This window comes from Pecten maximus, chromosome 4 (assembly GCF_902652985.1).
Source record: "Pecten maximus chromosome 4, xPecMax1.1, whole genome shotgun sequence".
NCBI lineage: Eukaryota > Metazoa > Mollusca > Bivalvia > Pectinida > Pectinidae > Pecten > Pecten maximus.
In genome coordinates, this window is record NC_047018.1 from 9,739,099 (window position 1) to 9,766,703 (window position 27,605).

At 32.4% G+C, this 27,605-nt stretch overlaps 1 protein-coding gene across 3 annotated transcripts in view; it reads left to right on the forward strand.

Moving 5' to 3' along the window:
- The first annotated feature begins 193 nt into the window (after positions 1-193).
- The window catches only part of LOC117325173 (egalitarian protein homolog), a 28,691-nt gene continuing 1,279 nt past the window's right edge, over positions 194-27,605 (forward strand). Inside the window, exons 1-7 of one of the 3 annotated variants that reach the window (XM_033881165.1) lie at positions 194-289; positions 403-493; positions 13,479-13,615; positions 17,972-18,099; positions 26,409-26,489; positions 26,723-26,836; positions 27,123-27,241. In XM_033881165.1, the coding sequence (XP_033737056.1) occupies positions 13,492-13,615; positions 17,972-18,099; positions 26,409-26,489; positions 26,723-26,836; positions 27,123-27,241 (566 nt within the window). In that variant the 5' untranslated portion in view covers positions 194-289; positions 403-493; positions 13,479-13,491. The other 2 variants (XM_033881164.1, XM_033881163.1) reach the window with 2 other exon arrangements.

Genomic DNA, 27,605 nt, shown 5'->3' on the forward strand with positions numbered 1-27,605 from the left:
ATCCAGAATAAATGTATTGTTACAGTCACTGGTCGTGGTATATAGAACAGACTAGAGAATTAAGACGGCGTGACACCTGTTGATTGTAATTTACTAACAACGTGTATTGCCCGAGTTGTCGTGCGTTAAGCTGATCAGCCCAGACTGTCTGTGACGTCGGTACATTATTACCTGGAGTAAAGTGTAAACATGGCAGTAATCAAAAGGTGAAAGCCGCCGACGATCCGGTCATTTTTTGTGATCAATCAAGCTTAACATTCATACCGCTAGGTTTTATGTCACTTTAAATGTAAGTTAAATATGGTCACGTACAAAATCTAAATGGTTTGTATTGAAATCGAAAATTGTCTTTTTTTCGCTTAACTGTGTGTATAATACATTGGCGGTTCTCTTATCAACCAGGTAGGACACTTAATTGATCAGTGAAAACAGTACAATCTCCGGAGATATCGGGACATCGATATAACAAGGTTGATAGTCTGTCGATCTGAAGGTAAGTTGTTACTCGGATAGTTCTGCCATTTAAGTAAGTTCATACATGTCTTTCATTAATAATTGATTGTGTACAAACAGGTAATACAAAACACACGAGTTGTCGATATTTCGTACGTAACCAACATTTGAAAGTTTAACGCCATTCTGTCTCTTAACAGTTGCTATACACATGGAAAGTATGGTCCGAGGTTTTAATTTGACGTTACCTGTTTGATTACCTACAATAACATCGGCTCTACATGTATTACCAGAGTACCGCCAGGTGATCCCAACATATTGTACAAGTGACAAAAACCTAGTATATAGCCGACAATGGCCAGTAATTCTATGTTTGATAATCCCGTCCGACTGGGTTTGCAGTAGTGTGTATTCGTTGATAAGCCATGTACGCTGTTTAGCTTTAAATAATAACCTATACACCAGTTAGTATGGTTCATCCGATAATTTGGTATCAGAGTTGCTAGTGTTTTATAACTCCTGTATATTAATTATAAATATGTCGTTAACTGTTCAGGACAAATATAAACCCCAAAGGACAACATCAAACGGAAGAGGTCACAATGAAAATGATTTCTACTGTCGGGAAACTATCAATGACATATTTATACACTGCTTCTTAATCAAAATACCTTAGTATCATTGTAACGTTCTCAGCAATGGATAAACCAAGCCTAGATTTCTTTTCATTATGGAACTGAGTCTTAATTCTGTTTTATTAATGAACAAGTCAATAATTAATCAATTGTATTTACATTTTACATTCAGTACATCCTCTGAGTTTTGAAATGAAAAGTTTGCGCATGGGGGTAGTATAGGAGTTTAATTTACAATATATAATATATATAAAAATAAATTAAAACCTGGTCTGTATCACCATTAGGCCTTCAAAATAAAGTCATTGTCAGCATTTTTTTTACTGTAAATGTTCTCACTAAGTTAAACTGTTCTGGCTGTACATATAGATAGACTATATCAATCGATACTAGTTGTATCTGGGATCCTATGGATAGTCTATTGATTTCTACAGACTAGATCAACTCTGATAAATGGGAAGTATACTGTTTACTCTGTTGTGAATCATTTAAACCTTTCATCCAGCCTATACTGTTTTATTAACATACCTGTATTGATTCGCTCTTCGTACTTTCTACCATACATATTTATAACATATAGCCTCACACAGCACCAATCACTGTATGAAATAATGCTGAAATTACGACACTACCCGGAAAACGTTACGATATAAATCAGCTATATAAATCTTCTAACAATGAAGTACCTATTAATCATCGGCAACATATGTACATTGCACTCGTTTCAATATGCATGTCATAAAGAGTAGGACAATATTATGTTTACTTCCTTCATATATACATGTATGTCCAATATTACTGTGTGTATTGTTACTATAATTACATATACCCGAATGGTTTGTGTAATGTCCAATGGTTTGTGTAATGTCCAATGTTACTATAATTGCATATACCCGAATGGTTTGTGTAATGTCCAATGTTACTATAATTACATATACCCGAATGGTTTGTGTAATGTCCAATGTTACTATAATTACATATACCCGAATGGTTTGTGTAATGTCCAATGTTACTATAATTACATATACCCGAATGGTTTGTGTAATGTCCAATGTTACTATAATTACATATACCCGAATGGTTTGTGTAATGTCCATTGTTACTATAATTACATATACCCGAATGGTCTGTGTAATGTTACTATAATTACATATACCCGAATGGTTTGTGTAATGTTACTATAATTACATATACCCGAATGGTTTGTGTAATGTTACTATAATGACATATACCCGAATGGTTTGTGTAATGTCCAATGTTACTATAATTACATATACCCGAATGGTTTGTGTAATGTCCATTGTTACTATAATTACATATACCCGAATGGTTTGTGTAATGTCCAATGTTACTATAATTACATATACCCGAATAGTTTGTGTAATGTCCAATGTTACTATAATTACATATACCCGAATGGTTTGTGTAATGTCCATTGTTACTATAATTACATATACCCGAATGGTTTGTGTAATGTCCAATGTTACTATAATTACATATACCCGAATGGTTTGTGTAATGTCCAATGTTACTATAATTACATATACCCGAATGGTTTGTGTAATGTCCAATGTTACTATAATTACATATACCCGAATGGTTTGTGTAATGTCCAATGGTACTATAATTACATATACCCGAATGGTTTGTGTAATGTCCATTGTTACTATAATTACATATACCCGAATGGTTTGTGTAATGTCCAATGTTACTATAATTACATATACCCGAATGGTTTGTGTAATGTCCAATGTTACTATAATTACATATACCCGAATGGTTTGTGTAATGTCCATTGTTACTATAATTACATATACCCGAATGGTCTGTGTAATGTTACTATAATTACATATACCCGAATGGTTTGTGTAATGTCCAATGTTACTATAATTACATATACCCGAATGGTTTGTGTAATGTCCAATGTTACTATAATTACATATACCCGAATGGTTTGTGTAATGTTACTATAATTACATATACCCGAATGGTCTGTGTAATGTTACTATAATGACATATACCCGAATGGTTTGTGTAATGTCCAATGTTACTATAATTAAATATACCCGAATAGTCTGTGTAATGTCCAATGTTACTATAATTACATATACCCGAATGGTTTGTGTAATGTCCAATGTTACTATAATTACATATACCCGAATGGTTTGTGTAATGTCCATTGTTACTATAATTACATATACCCGAATGGTTTGTGTAATGTCCATTGTTACTATAATTACATATACCCGAATGGTTTGTGTAATGTCCAATGGTACTATAATTACATATACCCGAATGGTTTGTGTAATGTCCATTGTTACTATCATTACATATACCCGAATGGTTTGTGTAATGTCCAATGTTACTATAATTACATATACCCGAATGGTTTGTGTAATGTCCAATGGTACTATAATTACATATACCCGAATGGTTTGTGTAATGTCCATTGTTACTTTAATTACATATACCCGAATGGTTTGTGTAATGTCCAATGTTACTATAATTACATATACCCGAATGGTTTGTGTAATGTCCAATGTTACTATAATTACATATACCCGAATGGTTTGTGTAATGTCCATTGTTACTATAATTACATATACCCGAATGGTTTGTGTAATGTTACTATAATTACATATACCCGAATGGTTTGTGTAATGTTACTATAATGACATATACCCGAATGGTTTGTGTAATGTCCAATGTTACTATAATTACATATACCCGAATGGTCTGTGTAATGTCCAATGTTACTATAATTACATATACCCGAATGGTTTGTGTAATGTCCATTGTTACTATAATTACATATACCCGAATGGTTTGTGTAATGTCCAATGTTACTATAATTACATATACACGAATGGTTTGTGTAATGTTACTATAATGACATATACCCGAATGGTCTGTGTAATGTTACTATAATGACATATACCCGAATGGTTTGTGTAATGTCCAATGTTACTATAATTACATATACCCGAATGGTCTGTGTAATGTCCAATGTTACTATAATTACATATACCCGAATGGTTTGTGTAATGTCCAATGTTCCTATAATTACATATACCCGAATGGTTTGTGTAATGTCCATTGTTACTATAATTACATATACCCGAATGGTTTGTGTAATGTCCATTGTTACTATAATTACATATACCCGAATGGTTTGTGTAATGTCCAATGGTACTGTAATTACATATACCCGAATGGTTTGTGTAATGTCCATTGTTACTATAATTACATATACCCGAATGGTTTGTGTAATGTCCAATGTTACTATAATTACATATACCCGAATGGTTTGTGTAATGTCCAATGGTACTATAATTACATATACCCGAATGGTTTGTGTAATGTCCATTGTTACTATAATTACATATACCCGAATGGTTTGTGTAATGTCCAATGTTACTATAATTACATATACCCGAATGGTTTGTGTAATGTCCAATGTTACTATAATTACATATACCCGAATGGTTTGTGTAATGTCCATTGTTACTATAATTACATATACACGAATGGTTTGTGTAATGTTACTATAATTACATATACCCGAATGGTTTGTGTAATGTCCAATGGTTTGTGTAATGTCCAATGTTACTAAGATGACATATACCCGAATGGTTTGTGTAATGTCCAATGTTACTATAATTACATATACCCGAATGGTTTGTGTAATGTTACTATAATTACATATACCCGAATGGCTTGTGTAATGTCCAATATTACTATAATTACATATACCCGAATGGTTTGTGTAATGTCCAATGTTACTATAATTACATATACCCGAATGGTTTGTGTAATGTCCATTGTTACTATAATTACATATACCCAAATGGTTTGTGTAATGTTACTATAATTACATATACCCGAATGGTTTGTGTAATGTCCAATATTACTATAATTACATATACCCAAATGGTTTGTGTAATGTCCAATGTTACTATAATTACATATACCCGAATGGTTTGTGTAATGTCCAATGGTACTATAATTACATATACCCGAATGGTTTGTGTAATGTCCATTGTTACTTTAATTACATATACCCGAATGGTTTGTGTAATGTCCAATGTTACTATAATTACATATACCCGAATGGTTTGTGTAATGTCCAATGTTACTATAATTACATATACCCGAATGGTTTGTGTAATGTCCATTGTTACTATAATTACATATACCCGAATGGTTTGTGTAATGTTACTATAATTACATATACCCGAATGGTTTGTGTAATGTTACTATAATGACATATACCCGAATGGTTTGTGTAATGTCCAATGTTACTATAATTACATATACCCGAATGGTCTGTGTAATGTCCAATGTTACTATAATTACATATACCCGAATGGTTTGTGTAATGTCCATTGTTACTATAATTACATATACCCGAATGGTTTGTGTAATGTCCAATGTTACTATAATTACATATACACGAATGGTTTGTGTAATGTTACTATAATGACATATACCCGAATGGTCTGTGTAATGTTACTATAATGACATATACCCGAATGGTTTGTGTAATGTCCAATGTTACTATAATTACATATACCCGAATGGTCTGTGTAATGTCCAATGTTACTATAATTACATATACCCGAATGGTTTGTGTAATGTCCAATGTTACTATAATTACATATACCCGAATGGTTTGTGTAATGTCCATTGTTACTATAATTACATATACCCGAATGGTTTGTGTAATGTCCATTGTTACTATAATTACATATACCCGAATGGTTTGTGTAATGTCCAATGGTACTGTAATTACATATACCCGAATGGTTTGTGTAATGTCCATTGTTACTATAATTACATATACCCGAATGGTTTGTGTAATGTCCAATGTTACTATAATTACATATACCCGAATGGTTTGTGTAATGTCCAATGGTACTATAATTACATATACCCGAATGGTTTGTGTAATGTCCATTGTTACTATAATTACATATACCCGAATGGTTTGTGTAATGTCCAATGTTACTATAATTACATATACCCGAATGGTTTGTGTAATGTCCAATGTTACTATAATTACATATACCCGAATGGTTTGTGTAATGTCCATTGTTACTATAATTACATATACACGAATGGTTTGTGTAATGTTACTATAATTACATATACCCGAATGGTTTGTGTAATGTCCAATGGTTTGTGTAATGTCCAATGTTACTATAATTACATATACCCGAATGGTTTGTGTAATGTCCAATGTTACTATAATTACATATACCCGAATGGTTTGTGTAATGTCCAATGTTACTATAATTACATATACCCGAATGGTTTGTGTAATGTTACTATAATTACATATACCCGAATGGTCTGTGTAATGTTACTATAATGACATATACCCGAATGGTTTGTGTAATGTTACTATAATTACATATACCCGAATGGTTTGTGTAATGTCCAATGTTACTATAATTACATATACCCGAATGGTTTGTGTAATGTCCATTGTTACTATAATTACATATACCCGAATGGTTTGTGTAATGTCCAATGTTACTATAATTACATATACCCGAATGGTTTGTGTAATGTCCAATGTTACTATAATTACATATACCCGAATGGTTTGTGTAATGTCCAATGTTACTATAATTACATATACCCGAATGGTTTGTGTAATGTCCAATGGTACTATAATTACATATACCCGAATGGTTTGTGTAATGTCCATTGTTACTATAATTACATATACCCGAATGGTTTGTGTAATGTCCAATGTTACTATAATTACATATACCCGAATGGTTTGTGTAATGTCCAATGTTACTATAATTACATATACCCGAATGGTTTGTGTAATGTCCATTGTTACTATAATTACATATACCCGAATGGTTTGTGTAATGTCCAATTTTACTATAATTACATATACCCGAATGGTTTGTGTAATGTCCAATGTTACTATAATTACATATACCCGAATGGTTTGTGTAATGTTACTATAATTACATATACCCGAATGGTCTGTGTAATGTTACTATAATGACATATACCCGAATGGTTTGTGTAATGTCCAATGTTACTATAATTACATATACCCGAATGGTCTGTGTAATGTCCAATGTTACTATAATTACATATACCCGAATGGTTTGTGTAATGTCCAATGTTACTATAATTACATATACCCGAATGGTTTGTGTAATGTCCATTGTTACTATAATTACATATGCCCGAATGGTTTGTGTAATGTCCATTGTTACTATAATTACATATACCCGAATGGTTTGTGTAATGTCCAATGGTACTATAATTACATATGCCCGAATGGTTTGTGTAATGTCCATTGTTACTATAATTACATATACCCGAATGGTTTGTGTAATGTCCAATGTTACTATAATTACATATACCCGAATGGTTTGTGTAATGTCCATTGTTACTATAATTACATATACCCGAATGGTTTGTGTAATGTTACTATAATTACATATACCCGAATGGTCTGTGTAATGTTACTATAATGACATATACCCGAATGGTTTGTGTAATGTCCAATGTTACTATAATTACATATACCCGAATGGTCTGTGTAATGTCCAATGTTACTATAATTACATATACCCGAATGGTTTGTGTAATGTCCAATGTTACTATAATTACATATACCCGAATGGTTTGTGTAATGTCCAATGGTACTATAATTACATATACCCGAATGGTTTGTGTAATGTCCATTGTTACTATAATTACATATACCCGAATGGTTTGTGTAATGTCCAATGTTACTATAATTACATATACCCGAATGGTTTGTGTAATGTCCAATGTTACTATAATTACATATACCCGAATGGTTTGTGTAATGTCCATTGTTACTATAATTACATATACCCGAATGGTTTGTGTAATGTCCAATGTTACTATAATTACATATACCCGAATAGTTTGTGTAATGTCCAATGTTACTATAATTACATATACCCGAATGGTTTGTGTAATGTCCATTGTTACTATAATTACATATACCCGAATGGTTTGTGTAATGTTACTATAATTACATATACCCGAATGGTCTGTGTAATGTTACTATAATGACATATACCCGAATGGTTTATGTAATGTCCAATGTTACTATAATTACATATACCCGAATGGTCTGTGTAATGTCCAATGTTACTATAATTACATATACCCGAATGGTTTGTGTAATGTCCATTGTTACTATAATTACATATACCCGAATGGTTTGTGTAATGTCCAATGTTACTATAATCACATATACACGAATGGTTTGTGTAATGTTACTATAATGACATATACCCGAATGGTCTGTGTAATGTTACTATAATGACATATACCCGAATGGTTTGTGTAATGTCCAATGTTACTATAATTACATATACCCGAATGGTCTGTGTAATGTCCAATGTTACTATAATTACATATACCCGAATGGTTTGTGTAATGTCCAATGTTACTATAATTACATATACCCGAATGGTTTGTGTAATGTCCATTGTTACTATAATTACATATACCCGAATGGTTTGTGTAATGTCCAATGGTACTATAATTACATATACCCGAATGGTTTGTGTAATGTCCATTGTTACTATAATTACATATACCCGAATGGTTTGTGTAATGTCCAATGTTACTATAATTGCATATACCCGAATGGTTTGTGTAATGTCCAATGTTACTATAATTACATATACCCGAATGGTTTGTGTAATGTCCATTGTTACTATAATTACATATACCCGAATGGTTTGTGTAATGTTACTATAATTACATATACCCGAATGGTCTGTGTAATGTTACTATAATGACATATACCCGAATGGTTTGTGTAATGTCCAATGTTACTATAATTACATATACCCGAATGGTTTGTGTAACGTCCAATGTTACTATAATTACATATACCCGAATGGTTTGTGTAATGTCCAATGTTACTATAATTACATATACCCGAATGGTTTGTGTAATGTCCAATGTTACTATAATTACATATACCCGAATGGTTTGTGTAATGTCCAATGTTACTATAATTACATATACCCGAATGGTTTGTGTAATGTCCAATGTTACTATAATTACATATACACGAATGGTTTGTGTAATGTCCAATGTTACTATAATTACATATACCCGAATGGTTTGTTTAATGTCACTATAATTACATATACCCGAATGGTTTGTGTAATGTCCAATGTTACTATAATTACATATACCCGAATGGTTTGTGTAATGTCCAATATTACTATAATTACATATACCCGAATGGTTTGTGTAATGTCCAATGTTACTATAATTACATATACCCGAATGGTTTGTGTAATGTCCAATGTTACTATAATTACATATACCCGAATGGTTTGTGTAATGTTACTATAATTACATATACCCGAATGGCTTGTGTAATGTCCAATATTACTATAATTACATATACCCGAATGGTTTGTGTAATGTCCAATGTTACTATAATTACATATACCCGAATGGTTTGTGTAATGTCCATTGTTACTATAATTACATATACCCAAATGGTTTGTGTAATGTTACTATAATTACATATACCCGAATGGTTTGTGTAATGTCCAATATTACTATAATTACATATACCCAAATGGTTTGTGTAATGTCCAATGTTACTATAATTACATATACCCGAATGGTTTGTGTAATGTCCAATGTTACTATAATTACATATACCCGAATGGTTTGTGTAATGTCCAATATTACTATAATTACATATACCCGAATGGTTTGTGTAATGTCCAATGTTACTATAATTACATATACCCGATTGGTTTGTGTAATGTCCAATATTACTATAATTACATATACCCGAATGGTTTGTGTAATGTACAATGGTTTGTGTAATGTACAATGTTACTATAATTACATATACCCGAATGGTTTGTGTAATGTCCAATGTTACTATAATTACATATACCCGAATGATTTGTGTAATGTACAATGGTTTGTGTAATGTACAATGTTACTATAATTACATATGCACGAATGGTTTGTGTAATGTCCAATGTTACTATAATTACATATACCCGAATGGTTTGTTTAATGTCACTATAATTACATATACCCGAATGGTTTGTGTAATGTCCAATGTTACTATAATTACATATACCCGAATGGTTTGTGTAATGTCCAATATTACTATAATTACATATACCCGAATGGTTTGTGTAATGTCCAATGTTACTAAGATGACATATACCCGAATGGTTTGTGTAATGTCCAATGTTACTATAATTACATATACCCGAATGGTTTGTGTAATGTTACTATAATTACATATACCCGAATGGCTTGTGTAATGTCCAATATTACTATAATTACATATACCCGAATGGTTTGTGTAATGTCCAATGTTACTATAATTACATATACCCGAATGGTTTGTGTAATGTCCATTGTTACTATAATTACATATACCCAAATGGTTTGTGTAATGTTACTATAATTACATATACCCGAATGGTTTGTGTAATGTCCAATATTACTATAATTACATATACCCAAATGGTTTGTGTAATGTCCAATGTTACTATAATTACATATACCCGAATGGTTTGTGTAATGTCCAATGTTACTATAATTACATATACCCGAATGGTTTGTGTAATGTCCAATATTACTATAATTACATATACCCGAATGGTTTGTGTAATGTCCAATGTTACTATAATTACATATACCCGATTGGTTTGTGTAATGTCCAATATTACTATAATTACATATACCCGAATGGTTTGTGTAATGTACAATGGTTTGTGTAATGTACAATGTTACTATAATTACATATACCCGAATGGTTTGTGTAATGTCCAATGTTACTATAATTACATATACCCGAATGGTTTGTGTAATGTACAATGGTTTGTGTAATGTACAATGTTACTATAATTACATATACACGAATGGTTTGTGTAATGTCCAATGTTACTATAATTACATATACCCGAATGGTTTGTTTAATGTCACTATAATTACATATACCCGAATGGTTTGTGTAATGTCCAATGTTACTATAATTACATATACCCGAATGGTTTGTGTAATGTCCAATATTACTATAATTACATATACCCGAATGGTTTGTGTAATGTCCAATGTTACTAAGATGACATATACCCGAATGGTTTGTGTAATGTCCAATGTTACTATAATTACATATACCCGAATGGTTTGTGTAATGTTACTATAATTACATATACCCGAATGGCTTGTGTAATGTCCAATATTACTATAATTACATATACCCGAATGGTTTGTGTAATGTCCAATGTTACTATAATTACATATACCCGAATGGTTTGGGTAATGTCCATTGTTACTATAATTACATATACCCAAATGGTTTGTGTCATGTTACTATAATTACATATACCCGAATGGTTTGTGTAATGTCCAATGGTTTGTGTAATGTCCAATGTTACTATAATTACATATACCCGAATGGTTTGTGTAATGTCCAATGTTACTATAATTACATATACCCGAATGGTTTGTGTAATGTCCAATGTTACTATAATTACATATACCCGAATGGTTTGTGTAATGTCCAATGTTACTATAATTACATATACCCGAATGGTTTGTGTAATGTCCAATGTTACTAAGATGACATATACCCGAATGGTTTGTGTAATGTCCAATGTTACTATAATTACATATACCCGAATGGTTTGTGTAATGTCCAATATTACTATAATTACATATACCCGAATGGTTTGTGTAATGTACAATGGTTTGTGTAATGTACAATGTTACTATAATTACATATACCCGAATGGTTTGTGTAATGTCCATTGCTACTATAATTACATATACCCGAATGGTTTGTGTAATGTCCATTGTTACTATAATTACATATACCCGAATGGTTTGTGTAATGTCCAATATTACTATAATTACATATACCCGAATGGTTTGTGTAATGTACAATGGTTTGTGTAATGTACAATGGTACTATAATTACATATACCCGAATGGTTTGTGTAATGTCCATTGCTACTATAATTACATATACCCGAATGGTTTGTGCAATGTTACTATAATTACATATACCCGAATGGTTTGTGTAATGTCCATTGCTACTATAATTACATATACCCGAATGGTTTGTGTAATGTCCATTGTTACTATAATTACATATACCCGAATGGTTTGTGTAATGTCCAATATTACTATAATTACATATACCCGAATGGTTTGTGTAATGTACAATGGTTTGTGTAATGTCCAATGGTACTATAATTACATATACCCGAATGGTTTGTGTAATGTCCAATGTTACTATAATTACATATACCCGAATGGTTTGTGCAATGTTACTATAATTACATATACCCGAATGGTTTGTGTAATGTCCAATGTTACTATAATTACATATATCCGAATGGTTTGTGTAATGTCCAATGTTACTAAGATGACATATGCCTGAATGGTTTGTGTTATGTCCAATGTTACTATAATTACATATACCCGAATGGTTTGTGTAATGGCCATTGTTACTATAATTACATATACCCGAATGGTTTGTGTAATGGCCATTGTTACTATAATTACATATACCCGAATGGTTTGTGTAATGTACAATGGTTTGTGTAATGTACAATGTTACTATAATTACATATACCCGAATGGTTTGTGTAATGGCCTTTGTTACTATAATTACATATACCCGAATGGTTTGTGTAATGGCCATTGTTACTATAATTACATATACCCGAATGGTTTGTGTAATGGCCATTGTTACTATAATTACATATACCCGAATGGTTTGTGTAATGTCCATTGTTACTATAATTACATATAACCGAATGGTTTGTGTAATGTCCATTGTTACTATAATTACATATACCCGAATGGTTTGTGTAATGTCCAATGTTACTAAGATGACATATACCCGAATGGTCTGTGTAATGTCCAATGTTACTAAGATGACATATACCCGAATGGTTTGTGTAATGTACAATGGTACTGTGATTGTATAACAATGGTACCATTGTTACTGTAATTGTAATACTCCATATAACATGCCTGTCGCTTTATTCCAAGGACTTTTAATTTCCTACCTGGCTGTACAGGTGACATCTGATCATCGGAGGACACGATAATTACGTTAACTTCCCGTGAAAATTGGTAATCCCGTCCAAGGTTGGTCATTTGTGTTAGTGTACTATCGATTTACGATGATGTGGTGTACATTATTGATGTACCTGGTCTCTTTCATACCTGGAACAAAAGTTATACCAAGTCATGGAAATAGTCGTACTTCCTATTGGTACTGGTGGTTTTATGTTACAGGTGAATAGATTGGGTCACAGTAGATAGTGGACGTCATTAAGAGACAACTAGATCTATACGTTACAGAAGGAGAGGCAGAATGGCGCCAAAACTCCACTACGTCAACTCAATCTCCGCCTCCGAGAAAACGGTCAACAAACTATTGTGTCTTGAGGTACCTGTCGTTGGACTCACATGTAAAGGGATTAACGTCGGCAAGAAAGGTAGGTAACACGCCAGGTAAAGGGATTAACGTCGGCAAGAAAGGTAGGTAACACGCCAGGTAAAGGGATTAACGTCGGCAAGAAAGGTAGGTAACACGCCAGGTAAAGGGATTAACGTCGGCAAGAAAGGTAGGTAACACGCCAGGTAAAGTGATTAACGTCGGCAAGAAAGGTAGGTAACAGGCCAGGGACATAGCCAGGGACATTGATCACGTCTCTGGAGATATTGAAAAGAATGTTAATTTCAAAATCAAAATTATGAAGCAATCCATTGAATCGATTAATACACAACCTGATGTTATATAAACTTCAACTGGTCGTTTAATGGACCATATTGGATGTAGTGACATTCCATAACTTTTTATGACGCAATTATGAACCAAACATGTATCTTTTTGAAATGGCAAGGTAGCTTTCACACTAGGCTTTTGATACCAGGCGAACACAATGAAATTTCACAAAGTAGTTTTGTTAAAGCTACAGAACAATCGATTGAATTCAATATCTGAGTATCAATTTGACTAGAAGTAAACAGTATCTATTCCAGGATCTAAATTTTACTTTCTGTTACTCTATGACTCACGTTTACTCGGTAGATATACAACTTAACTATTACTCTATCACGTTTACTCGGTAGATATATAACTAAACAAGCTAACATTGAATTAAAATAAATCATTTCAGAATTGTATAAGACTTGTTAGGCACCTGGCTTAATATCAAAAACATCGAGTCCAGGAAAACACAAATCTGATCACATCAGAAACTTGGGCGCACACCGTTGAAGGATATTTATCAGTCCTAACAGAGACGTATATCGGATATACACTTCTCTGGTCCTATGGAAGACTATAAGACTCTTTCATATGTGTGTATGTAGGATAGGGATATTCCACCCGAGGGGTCATAAAATGTGGTGAAACCCGAGGCTTGCCGAGGGTTTTACCACATTTTGTGATCCCGAGGGTGGAATATCCCTATCCTACATACACACATAATGAAAGAGTCTTTTTCTCTCATATCATTACCGAATTTCTGGCGAAAGTGTCCCTCAGCCATCCATTTTCTTCAATTTTTTAATTTCCTTATTTGACGTTTTTACTAAATATACTTGTGATATTCTGAAAGATCATACCCTATTTTGACAAACTATGTTTGAACACAAATTTCATTCATTTTGTGGTTAAGTGATGAACGAATGAACAATTCGCCGATAAAAATTACCGTAACTTGACCGACTTTTACGTGGCCGTGATCAAATTGTCAACATCCGAGAAAAAGAAGTTCTATCAACAATACTGAAAGCCAACGCTGAAATGAGTTTTCCAACTTCACATATAATTTGATTTGCACCTCGACATATTTAATCATTTCACAGAACACACTGTAATTTTAAATGTCAAGTCAAATTTTTTTTTATAAAATAATACGTCACTGCATGACGTCACGACTGTCATTGGAATTCCATTCATAGTTCAAGGATATTGAGAGTGATGTCGATCTCGATCGCCATGACGCGGCGATGTTTCGTGGCTGGTAATTTTAAATTCACTGTGATTTTGGCAACTTCGTGTGTGAACCAGCGAACAGTGACTCTATACGAGTATTCGATCTTTTCTGTGACATAGGATTATATGTGTTTAACCGGTTGTCTTGATGGAATGACGAAGGTAGGTCAGTCGATAGGCTAACGATGATCATATTGAAAGGCTAGGATGGCAGTTAGTTTTCATGGTTACTCTACACAAATATAGACTCTGAGTTACAATTGAAATAAATATTTTTTATATGAACATCGAGGGGTGTCATTTTTACCGAATGTTCGTTCATTTAAGAGCCAATTCCCAACTTCCAAATACACAGGTTACTGAGTAGGCCTAACAGTTACTGACAGTACCGTAGAGTAAACAAATTCCAGGGCCCCCTGCTGACGCAAACGGAACCATTTCATAGGTTGTGACGTTTGACATTTTCTTTTTTATATTTTTTTATGTATGGCTTTTATTTTACTTCCTGTCATTGCCAGGTGATTGTGTGTGTTTACATGTTTTTAATGACAAATGACAAATCTGTCGGGTAGGCAAGTCTGTATTGTACTGTAACTGTTACAACAGGCCTGTAGGCGTAGTCTAACTGTTTGTTACAGTAACGGAGTTATATGTTCGCTCAGATGAAATGTCTAATCGTTTAACCGTGTAGCCCTATTGATTTACTGCTGATATGATATATATTTATCTAAGAATGTATGTATTTTTATAGTTAAGTCCAACGTTTCAAAACCGATACCGACGATAAGGACTGTCGGATGTGAACACAAGCAGACGACGTTGTGAGAGTTGTCCCCCTTGAACGCAGATTAATCCGCGCGCGTGAAATGCTATGTAAGATAGATTTATCTTACATAGCTATCTTACATGGGCAAACTCTATCCAACATGGCGAGATATGAGAGAAAGATATGTTTTCCACTTTTTCCTTCTTTCCCTGCTTCATTTTAATCATTTGATATCACGGGGAACTCTGACTGAATCAGAAGTCTAAGAGAGATCTAAGAAGAGCTTGCTGAGAACTATCATTTTATTACGTTTCAAGAAATAGCGATAACAAACTATTATTTTTGAAATCCAAGATGGCCACCTGTCGACCATTCTGATTTTCCAATCATACTCAAAACTAAATGGACACAACTAGGGACCAAGAGAAACCAACATGTTCGTACTTTTCTAGAAATAGCAATAACAACCTCAATTGTCAAAATCCAAGATGGCTATATGTACCAGTTAGCCGTTGTGCTTTCCCAATCAGACTTAAAGTCAAATGATCACAACAAGGGAGCATGGACGAAGGATTATATCAATATATTTACTGTGTGGCACCGAAAAAAGTAATTCTGTAAAGCTTGGGTCTGCATGGTTACTATGTAGCTCTATATCTATTGTTGGTACGTTATCAATGATACAAAGTATATCGGAGGTATTATATAGCTGTAGATGTAATATATATCGGGGGTATTATATAGCTGTAGATGTAATATATATCGGGGTATTATATAGCTGTAGATGTAATATATATCGAGGTATTATATAGCTGTAGATGTAATATATATCGGGGTATTATATAGCTGTAGATGTAATATATATCGGGGTATTATATAGCTGTAGATGTAATATATATCGGGGGTATTGTATACATGTAGCTGTAGATGTAATATATATCGGGGTATTATATAGCTGTAGATGTAATATATATCAGGGGTATTATATAGCTGTAGATGTAATATATATCGGGGTATTATATAGCTGTAGATGTAATATATATCGAGGTATTATATAGCTGTAGATGTAATATATATCGGGGTATTATATAGCTGTAGATGTAATATATATCGGGGGTATTATATAGCTGTAGATGTAATATATATCGGGGGTATTATATAGCTGTAGATGTAATATATATCGGGGTATTATATAGCTGTAGATGTAATATATATCGGGGGTATTATATAGCTGTAGATGTAATATATATCGGGGGTATTATATAGCTGTAGATGTAATATATATCGGGGGTATTATATAGCTGTAGATGTAATATATATCGGGGGTATTATATAGCTGTAGATGTAATATATATCGGGGGTATTATATAGCTGTAGATGTAATATATATCGGGGGTATTATATAGCTGTAGATGTAATATATATCGGGGGTATTATATAGCTGTAGATGTAATATATATCGGGGGTATTATATAGCTGTAGATGTAATATATATCGGGGGTATTATATAGCTGTAGATGTAATATATATCGGGGGTATTATATAGCTGTAGATGTAATATATATCGGGGTATTATATAGCTGTAGATGTAATATATATCGGGGGTATTATATAGCTGCAGATGTAATATATATCGGGAGTATTATATAGCTGTAGATGTAATATATATCGGGGGTATTATATAGCTGTAGATGTAATGTAGATCGGGGGTATTATATAACTGAAGATGTAATATATATCGGGGGTATTATATAGCTGTAGATGTAATATATATCGGGGGTATTATATAGCTGTAGATGTAATATGTATCGGGGGTATTATATAGCTGTAGATGTAACATACATCGGGGTATTATATAGCTGTAGATGTAATATAGATCGGGGGTATTATATAACTGAAGATGTAATATATATCGGGGGTATTATATAGCTGTAGATGTAATATATATCGGGGGTATTATATAGCTGTAGATGTAATATATATCGGGGGTATTATATAGCTGTACTTGAATTGTTGGTGTTGATGTAAATTATAGTCGAGTTGTGGTAGACGGTATTATTACTACCTATCTTACTCCCTAAGGAACTCTGACACTGATCGCAGTATCCACATGTGAAGGTGATGTCTACCTGTTCGATACCAAGGCCAAGCCAGAGATTGTCCTTGATGGTGGTCTTATACGACTTCTTCAGTCTGTAGAAATCGTCAAGGTAATTATCCGACATACACAGAAAACATAATACCCAAAAATATCACACTACAAAATAAGAAATATTTTATTGATAATTACAATTCAAAAGTGTTAACGTTACCATCTTACTTCCTCGTCAGATCAAGGATACACACAATATAACACAGCTTGTTATACACACAATATAACACAGCTTGCTATACACACAATATAACACAGCTTGTTATACACACAATATAACACAGCTTGTTATACACACAATATAACACAGCTTGTTATACACACAATATAACACAGCTTGTTATACACCCAATATAACACAGCTTGTTATACACACAATATAACACAGCTTGTTATACACAATATAACACAGCTTGTTATACACCCAATATAACACAGCTTGTTATACACACAATATAACACAGCTTGTTATACACAATATAACACAGCTTGTTATACACCCAATATAACACAGCTTATTATACACACAATATAGCACAGCTTGTTATACACACAATATAACACAGCTTGTTATACACACAATATAACACAGCTTGTTATACACTCAATATAACACAGCTTGTTATACACACAATATAACACACCTTGTTACACATACAATATAACACAGCTTGTTATACACACAATATAACACACCTTGTTATACACACAATATAACACACCTTGTTATACACACAATATAACACAGCTTGTTATACACACAATATAACACACCTTGTTATACACACAATATAACACAGCTTGTTATACACAATATAACACACCTTGTTATACACACAATATAACACACCTTGTTATACACACAATATAACACACCTTGATATACACACAATATAACACACCTTGTTATACACACAATATAGCACAGCTTGTTATACACACAATATAACACAGCTTGTTATACTCACAATATAACACAGCTTGTTATACACACAATGTAACACAGCTTTTTATACACACAATATAACACAGCTTGTTATACACACAATATGACACAGCTTGTTATACACACAATATAACACAACTTGTTATAAACACAATATAACACAGCTTGTTATACACACAATATAACACGGTTTGTTATACACACAATATAACACAGCTTGTTATACACACAATATAACACAGCTTGTTATACACAATATAACACAGTTTGTTATACACACAATATAACACGGCTTGTTATACACACAATATAACACAGATTGTTATACTCACAATATAACACAGCTTGTTATACACACAATATAACACAGATTGTTATACACACAATATAACACAGCTTGTTATACACAATATAACACAGCTTGTTATACACACAATATAACACAGTTTGGTATAGACACAATATAACACACCTTGTTATACACACAATATAACACAGCTTGTTACACATACAATATAACACAGCTTGTTATACACACAATATAACACAATTTGTTATAGACACAATATAACACACATTGTTATACACACAATATAGCACAGCTTGTTATACACACAATATAACACAGCTTGTTATACACAATATAACACAGCTTATTATACACAATATAACACAGCTTGTTATACACACAATATATAACACAGCTTGTTATACACACACAATATAACACAGCTTGTTATACACAATATAACACACCTTGTTACACACACAATATAACACAGCTTGTTATAGACACAATATAACACAGCTTGTTATACACAATATAACACAGCTTATTATACACAATATAACACAGCTTGTTATACACACAATATATAACACAGCTTGTTATACACACACAATATAACACAGCTTGTTATACACAATATAACACACCTTGTTACACACACAATATAACACAGCTTGTTATAGACACAATATAACACAACTTGTTATACACACAATATAACACAGCTTGTTATACACAATATAACACAGCTTGTTATAGGCACAATATAACACAGCTTGTTATACACAATATAACACAGCTTGTTATACACCCAATATAACACAGCTTATTATACACACAATATAGCACAGCTTGTTATACACACAATATAACACAGCTTGTTATACACACAATATAACACAGCTTGTTATACACTCAATATAACACAGCTTGTTATACACACAATATAACACACCTTGTTACACATACAATATAACACAGCTTGTTATACACACAATATAACACACCTTGTTATACACACAATATAACACACCTTGTTATACACACAATATAACACAGCTTGTTATACACACAATATAACACACCTTGTTATACACACAATATAACACAGCTTGTTATACACAATATAACACACCTTGTTATACACACAATATAACACACCTTGTTATACACACAATATAACACACCTTGATATACACACAATATAACACACCTTGTTATACACACAATATAGCACAGCTTGTTATACACACAATATAACACAGCTTGTTATACTCACAATATAACACAGCTTGTTATACACACAATGTAACACAGCTTTTTATACACACAATATAACACAGCTTGTTATACACACAATATGACACAGCTTGTTATACACACAATATAACACAACTTGTTATAAACACAATATAACACAGCTTGTTATACACACAATATAACACGGTTTGTTATACACACAATATAACACAGCTTGTTATACACACAATATAACACAGCTTGTTATACACAATATAACACAGTTTGTTATACACACAATATAACACGGCTTGTTATACACACAATATAACACAGATTGTTATACTCACAATATAACACAGCTTGTTATACACACAATATAACACAGATTGTTATACACACAATATAACACAGCTTGTTATACACAATATAACACAGCTTGTTATACACACAATATAACACAGTTTGGTATAGACACAATATAACACACCTTGTTATACACACAATATAACACAGCTTGTTACACATACAATATAACACAGCTTGTTATACACACAATATAACACAATTTGTTATAGACACAATATAACACACATTGTTATACACACAATATAGCACAGCTTGTTATACACACAATATAACACAGCTTGTTATACACAATATAACACAGCTTATTATACACAATATAACACAGCTTGTTATACACACAATATATAACACAGCTTGTTATACACACACAATATAAAACAGCTTGTTATACACAATATAACACACCTTGTTACACACACAATATAACACAGCTTGTTATAGACACAATATAACACAGCTTGTTATACACAATATAACACAGCTTATTATACACAATATAACACAGCTTGTTATACACACAATATATAACACAGCTTGTTATACACACACAATATAACACAGCTTGTTATACACAATATAACACACCTTGTTACACACACAATATAACACAGCTTGTTATAGACACAATATAACACAACTTGTTATACACACAATATAACACAGCTTGTTATACACAATATAACACAGCTTGTTATAGGCACAATATAACACAGCTTGTTATAGGCACAATATAACACAGCTTGTTATATACACAATATAACACAGCTTGTTATACACAATATAACACAGCTTGTTATACACAATATAACACAGCTTGTTATACACACAATATAACACAGCTTGTTATACACAATATAACACATCTTGTTATATACACAATATAACACAGCTTGTTATACACAATATAACACACCTTGTTATACACACAATATACCACAGCTTGTTATACACACAATATAACACAGCTTGTTATACACACAATATACCACAGCTTGTTATACACACAATATAACACAGCTTGTTATACACACAATATAACACAGTTTGTTATAGACACAATATAACACACCTTGTTATACACACAATATAACACAGCTTGTTACACATACAATATAACACAGCTTGTTATACACACAATATAACACAGTTTGTTATAGACACAATATAGCACACCTTGTTATACACACAATATAGCACAGCTTGTTATATACACAATATAACACAGCTTGTTATACACAATATAACACAGCTTATTATACACAATATAACACAGCTTGTTATACACACAATATAACACAGCTTGTTATACACACACAATATAACACAGCTTGTTATACATACAATATAACACAGCTTGTTATACACAATATAACACACCTTGTTACACACACAATATAACACAGCTTGTTATAGACACAATATAACACAACTTGTTATACACACAATATAACACAGCTTGTTATACACAATATAACACAGCTTGTTATACACACAATATAACACAGCTTGTTATATTATACACAATATAACACAGCTTGTTATACACAATATAACACAGCTTGTTATACACACAATATAACACAGCTTGTTATACACAATATAACACACCTTGTTATACACACAATATACCACAGCTTGTTATACACACAATATAACACAGCTTGTTATACACACAATATAACACAGTTTGTTATACACACAATATAACACATCTTGTTATACACACAATATAACACACCTTGTTATACACACAATATAACACAGCTAGTTATACACACAATATAACACAGCTTGTTATACACACAATATAACACAGTTTGTTATACACACAATATAACACAGCTTGTTATACACACAATATAACACAGCTTGTTATACACAATATAACACACCTTGTTATACACACAATATAACACAGCTTGTTATACACAATATAACACACCTTATTATACACACAATATAGCACAGCTTGTTATACACACAATATAACACAGCTTGTTATACACACAATATAACACAGCTTGTTATACACTCAATATAACACAGCTTGTTATACACACAATATAACACACCTTGTTACACATACAATATAACACAGCTTGTTATACACACAATATAACACACCTTGTTATACACACAATATAACACACCTTGTTATACACACAATATAACACAGCTTGTTATACACACAATATAACACACCTTGTTATACACACAATATAACACAGCTTGTTATACACAATATAACACACCTTGTTATACACACAATATAACACACCTTGTTATACACACAATATAACACACCTTGATATACACACAATATAACACACCTTGTTATACACACAATATAGCACAGCTTGTTATACACACAATATAACACAGCTTGTTATACTCACAATATAACACAGCTTGTTATACACACAATGTAACACAGCTTTTATACACACAATATAACACAGCTTGTTATACACACAATATGACACAGCTTGTTATACACACAATATAACACAACTTGTTATAAACACAATATAACACAGCTTGTTATACACACAATATAACACGGTTTGTTATACACACAATATAACACAGCTTGTTATACACACAATATAACACAGCTTGTTATACACAATATAACACAGTTTGTTATACACACAATATAACACGGCTTGTTATACACACAATATAACACAGATTGTTATACTCACAATATAACACAGCTTGTTATACACACAATATAACACAGATTGTTATACACACAATATAACACAGCTTGTTATACACAATATAACACAGCTTGTTATACACACAATATAACACAGTTTGGTATAGACACAATATAACACACCTTGTTATACACACAATATAACACAGCTTGTTACACATACAATATAACACAGCTTGTTATACACACAATATAACACAATTTGTTATAGACACAATATAACACACATTGTTATACACACAATATAGCACAGCTTGTTATACACACAATATAACACAGCTTGTTATACACAATATAACACAGCTTATTATACACAATATAACACAGCTTGTTATACACACAATATATAACACAGCTTGTTATACACACACAATATAAAACAGCTTGTTATACACAATATAACACACCTTGTTACACACACAATATAACACAGCTTGTTATAGACACAATATAACACAGCTTGTTATACACAATATAACACAGCTTATTATACACAATATAACACAGCTTGTTATACACACAATATATAACACAGCTTGTTATACACACACAATATAACACAGCTTGTTATACACAATATAACACACCTTGTTACACACACAATATAACACAGCTTGTTATAGACACAATATAACACAACTTGTTATACACACAATATAACACAGCTTGTTATACACAATATAACACAGCTTGTTATAGGCACAATATAACACAGCTTGTTATAGGCACAATATAACACAGCTTGTTATATACACAATATAACACAGCTTGTTATACACAATATAACACAGCTTGTTATACACAATATAACACAGCTTGTTATACACACAATATAACACAGCTTGTTATACACAATATAACACATCTTGTTATATACACAATATAACACAGCTTGTTATACACAATATAACACAGCTTATCATACACACAATATAACACAGCTTGTTATACACACAATATAACACAGCTTGTTATACACACAATATAACACAGCTTGTTATACACACAATATAACACAGCTTGTTATACACACAATATAACACAGTTTGTTATAGACACAATATAACACACCTTGTTATACACACAATATAACACAGCTTGTTACACATACAATATAACACAGCTTGTTATACACACAATATAACACAGTTTGTTATAGACACAATATAGCACACCTTGTTATACACACAATATAGCACAGCTTGTTATATACACAATATAACACAGCTTGTTATACACAATATAACACAGCTTATTATACACAATATAACACAGCTTGTTATACACACAATATAACACAGCTTGTTATACACACACAATATAACACAGCTTGTTATACACACAATATAACACAGCTTGTTATACACAATATAACACACCTTGTTACACACACAATATAACACAGCTTGTTATACACACAATATAACACAGCTTGTTATACACACAATATAACACAGCTTGTTATACACACAATATAACACAGCTTGTTATACACACAATATAACACAGCTTGTTATACACAATATAACACAGCTTGTTATACACAATATAACACAGCTTGTTATACACACAATATAACACAGCTTGTTATACACAATATAACACACCTTGTTATACACACAATATACCACAGCTTGTTATACACACAATATAACACAGCTTGTTATACACACAATATAACACAGTTTGTTATACACACAATATAACACATCTTGTTATACACACAATATAACACACCTTGTTATACACACAATATAACACAGCTTGTTATACACACAATATAACACAGCTTGTTATACACACAATATAACACAGTTTGTTATACACACAATATAACACAGCTTGTTATACACACAATATAACACAGCTTGTTATACACAATATAACACACCTTGTTATACACACAATATAACACAGCTTGTTATACACAATATAACACACCTTGTTATACACACAATATAACACACCTTGTTATACACACAATATAACACAGCTTATTATACACAATATAACACACCTTGTTATACACACAATATAACACACCTTGTTATACACACAATATAACACACCTTGTTATACACAATATAACACACCTTGTTATACACACAATATAACACACCTTGTTATACACACAATATAACACACCTTGTTATACACACAATATAACACACCTTGTTATACACAATATAACACACCTTGTTATACACACAATATAACACACCTTGTTATACACACAATATAACACAGCTTATTAAGATAAGGAATCTTCAATAAAACAAACACTATTGATCAATATAGCGATGGCTTTAACAGTCCACATGTCCTGTATACCTCTTTAATTAGTTGGTTCACATCAATCGACATTCTCGTTAGCCTGGACATTTTACGTGGATGATGATTAGTTTATCATAATGTACACTGTTGTTGTTGATAAGATTTGATCAAATCGAATTTAGTAATAGTACTTTCAGAATAATGAAAACTTAAGTTTTCCATCTCTTCAGTTATACAAAATGTCGAGATCCAATAAATGAACAAATAAAACACAAAGTTCACGATGTTATTGTTCTAATTTTGGATATGGGATCATCTTATATGAAAACATGGTTTACATTACCATCCTTTTCACTTTCTCACACAATATTTTACCTTCGATCTTCTTTAAATCCCCGCCTTTAAATTCATATCTTGTTCATCTTATCCCCCATTTTCTCGATTTCGAGTTAGAGTTACGGTTTCGTTTACATTTTGGTATTCTTTTGTTTCATTTTCTCATAATTACCCGTTTCCATAACTAAACAGGTTATTCACGACTGCAGCCAGGCATGTGCCAATCTCCATTTCTCATTTGGCGTGACCCTGAAGAACTATTTCGACACACAGGTAAAAATAATTGTTGATAACAATTATCATGGCGTTATTTAATAACGTGGTATTGGTGATTCTGGCTTAAAATGAAACATGTTAAAGCATAATATCAAACACTTTTTATTCTGAAAGACATGCATTGGGTTTTCATTCTTTAAATGGCCGTATCAGTATGAATCACCGTCTTATTCAGATCATTCTAGATGGGAGACTTTATGGAACTAGAATTATAGTAAATCTATTTTCAGACTGCAGGGTCGGTTATCCTGGAATCCATTGGACTACCACCACGACGTATAGCATTCGATAGTCTATGTAAGCGGTATAACATCGACAGGTACATACCTGATCCACAGTTACAGGTAGGTAAAGCGTAGTAAAAGTTATGTATGGGGATACTATCTGATCTCTAGAACAGTTAAAAAACTTAAATATGTCATGAACAGCAAAGATTGATTAACAGGTTGGCATCTTTCAAAGTCATCATGTCGGTAATTTGACTTCAAAATAGTCAAAGAATATTTCTGGCATCTTCCGAATCAGACAAAATTTATTTTCAAAATAATGGTATGAAGGTTTATGTAGACGATAATTTGGATAAAGAATAATTGTATCTGCCTATACATGTATGCTTTCTCTATGATGTAGAGCCGGATCAAATCTGATATGAACTACTGGGGACTCCGTCCCGTCACCAAGGCCATGCTGAATGTTGCCGCATCTGAAGTATTACCTTTAGTCCCAGACCTGTACGACATCATACAGCAGTGAGTATCTCTGTATTTAGTCCTGGACCTGTACGACATCATACAGCAGTGAGTATCTCTGTATTTAGTCCCGGACCTGTATGACATCATACAGCAGTGAGTATCTCTGTATTTAGTCCTGGACCTGTATGACATCATACAGCAGTGAGTATCTCTGTATTTAGTCCCGGACCTGTACGACATCATACAGCAGTGAGTATCTCTGTATTTAGTCCCGGACCTGTACGACATCATACAGCAGTGAGTATCTCTGTATTTAGTCCCGGACCTGTACGACATCATACAGCAGTGAGTATCTCTGTATTTAGTCCCGGACCTGTACGACATCATACAGCAGTGAGTATCTCTGTATTTAGTCCCGGGC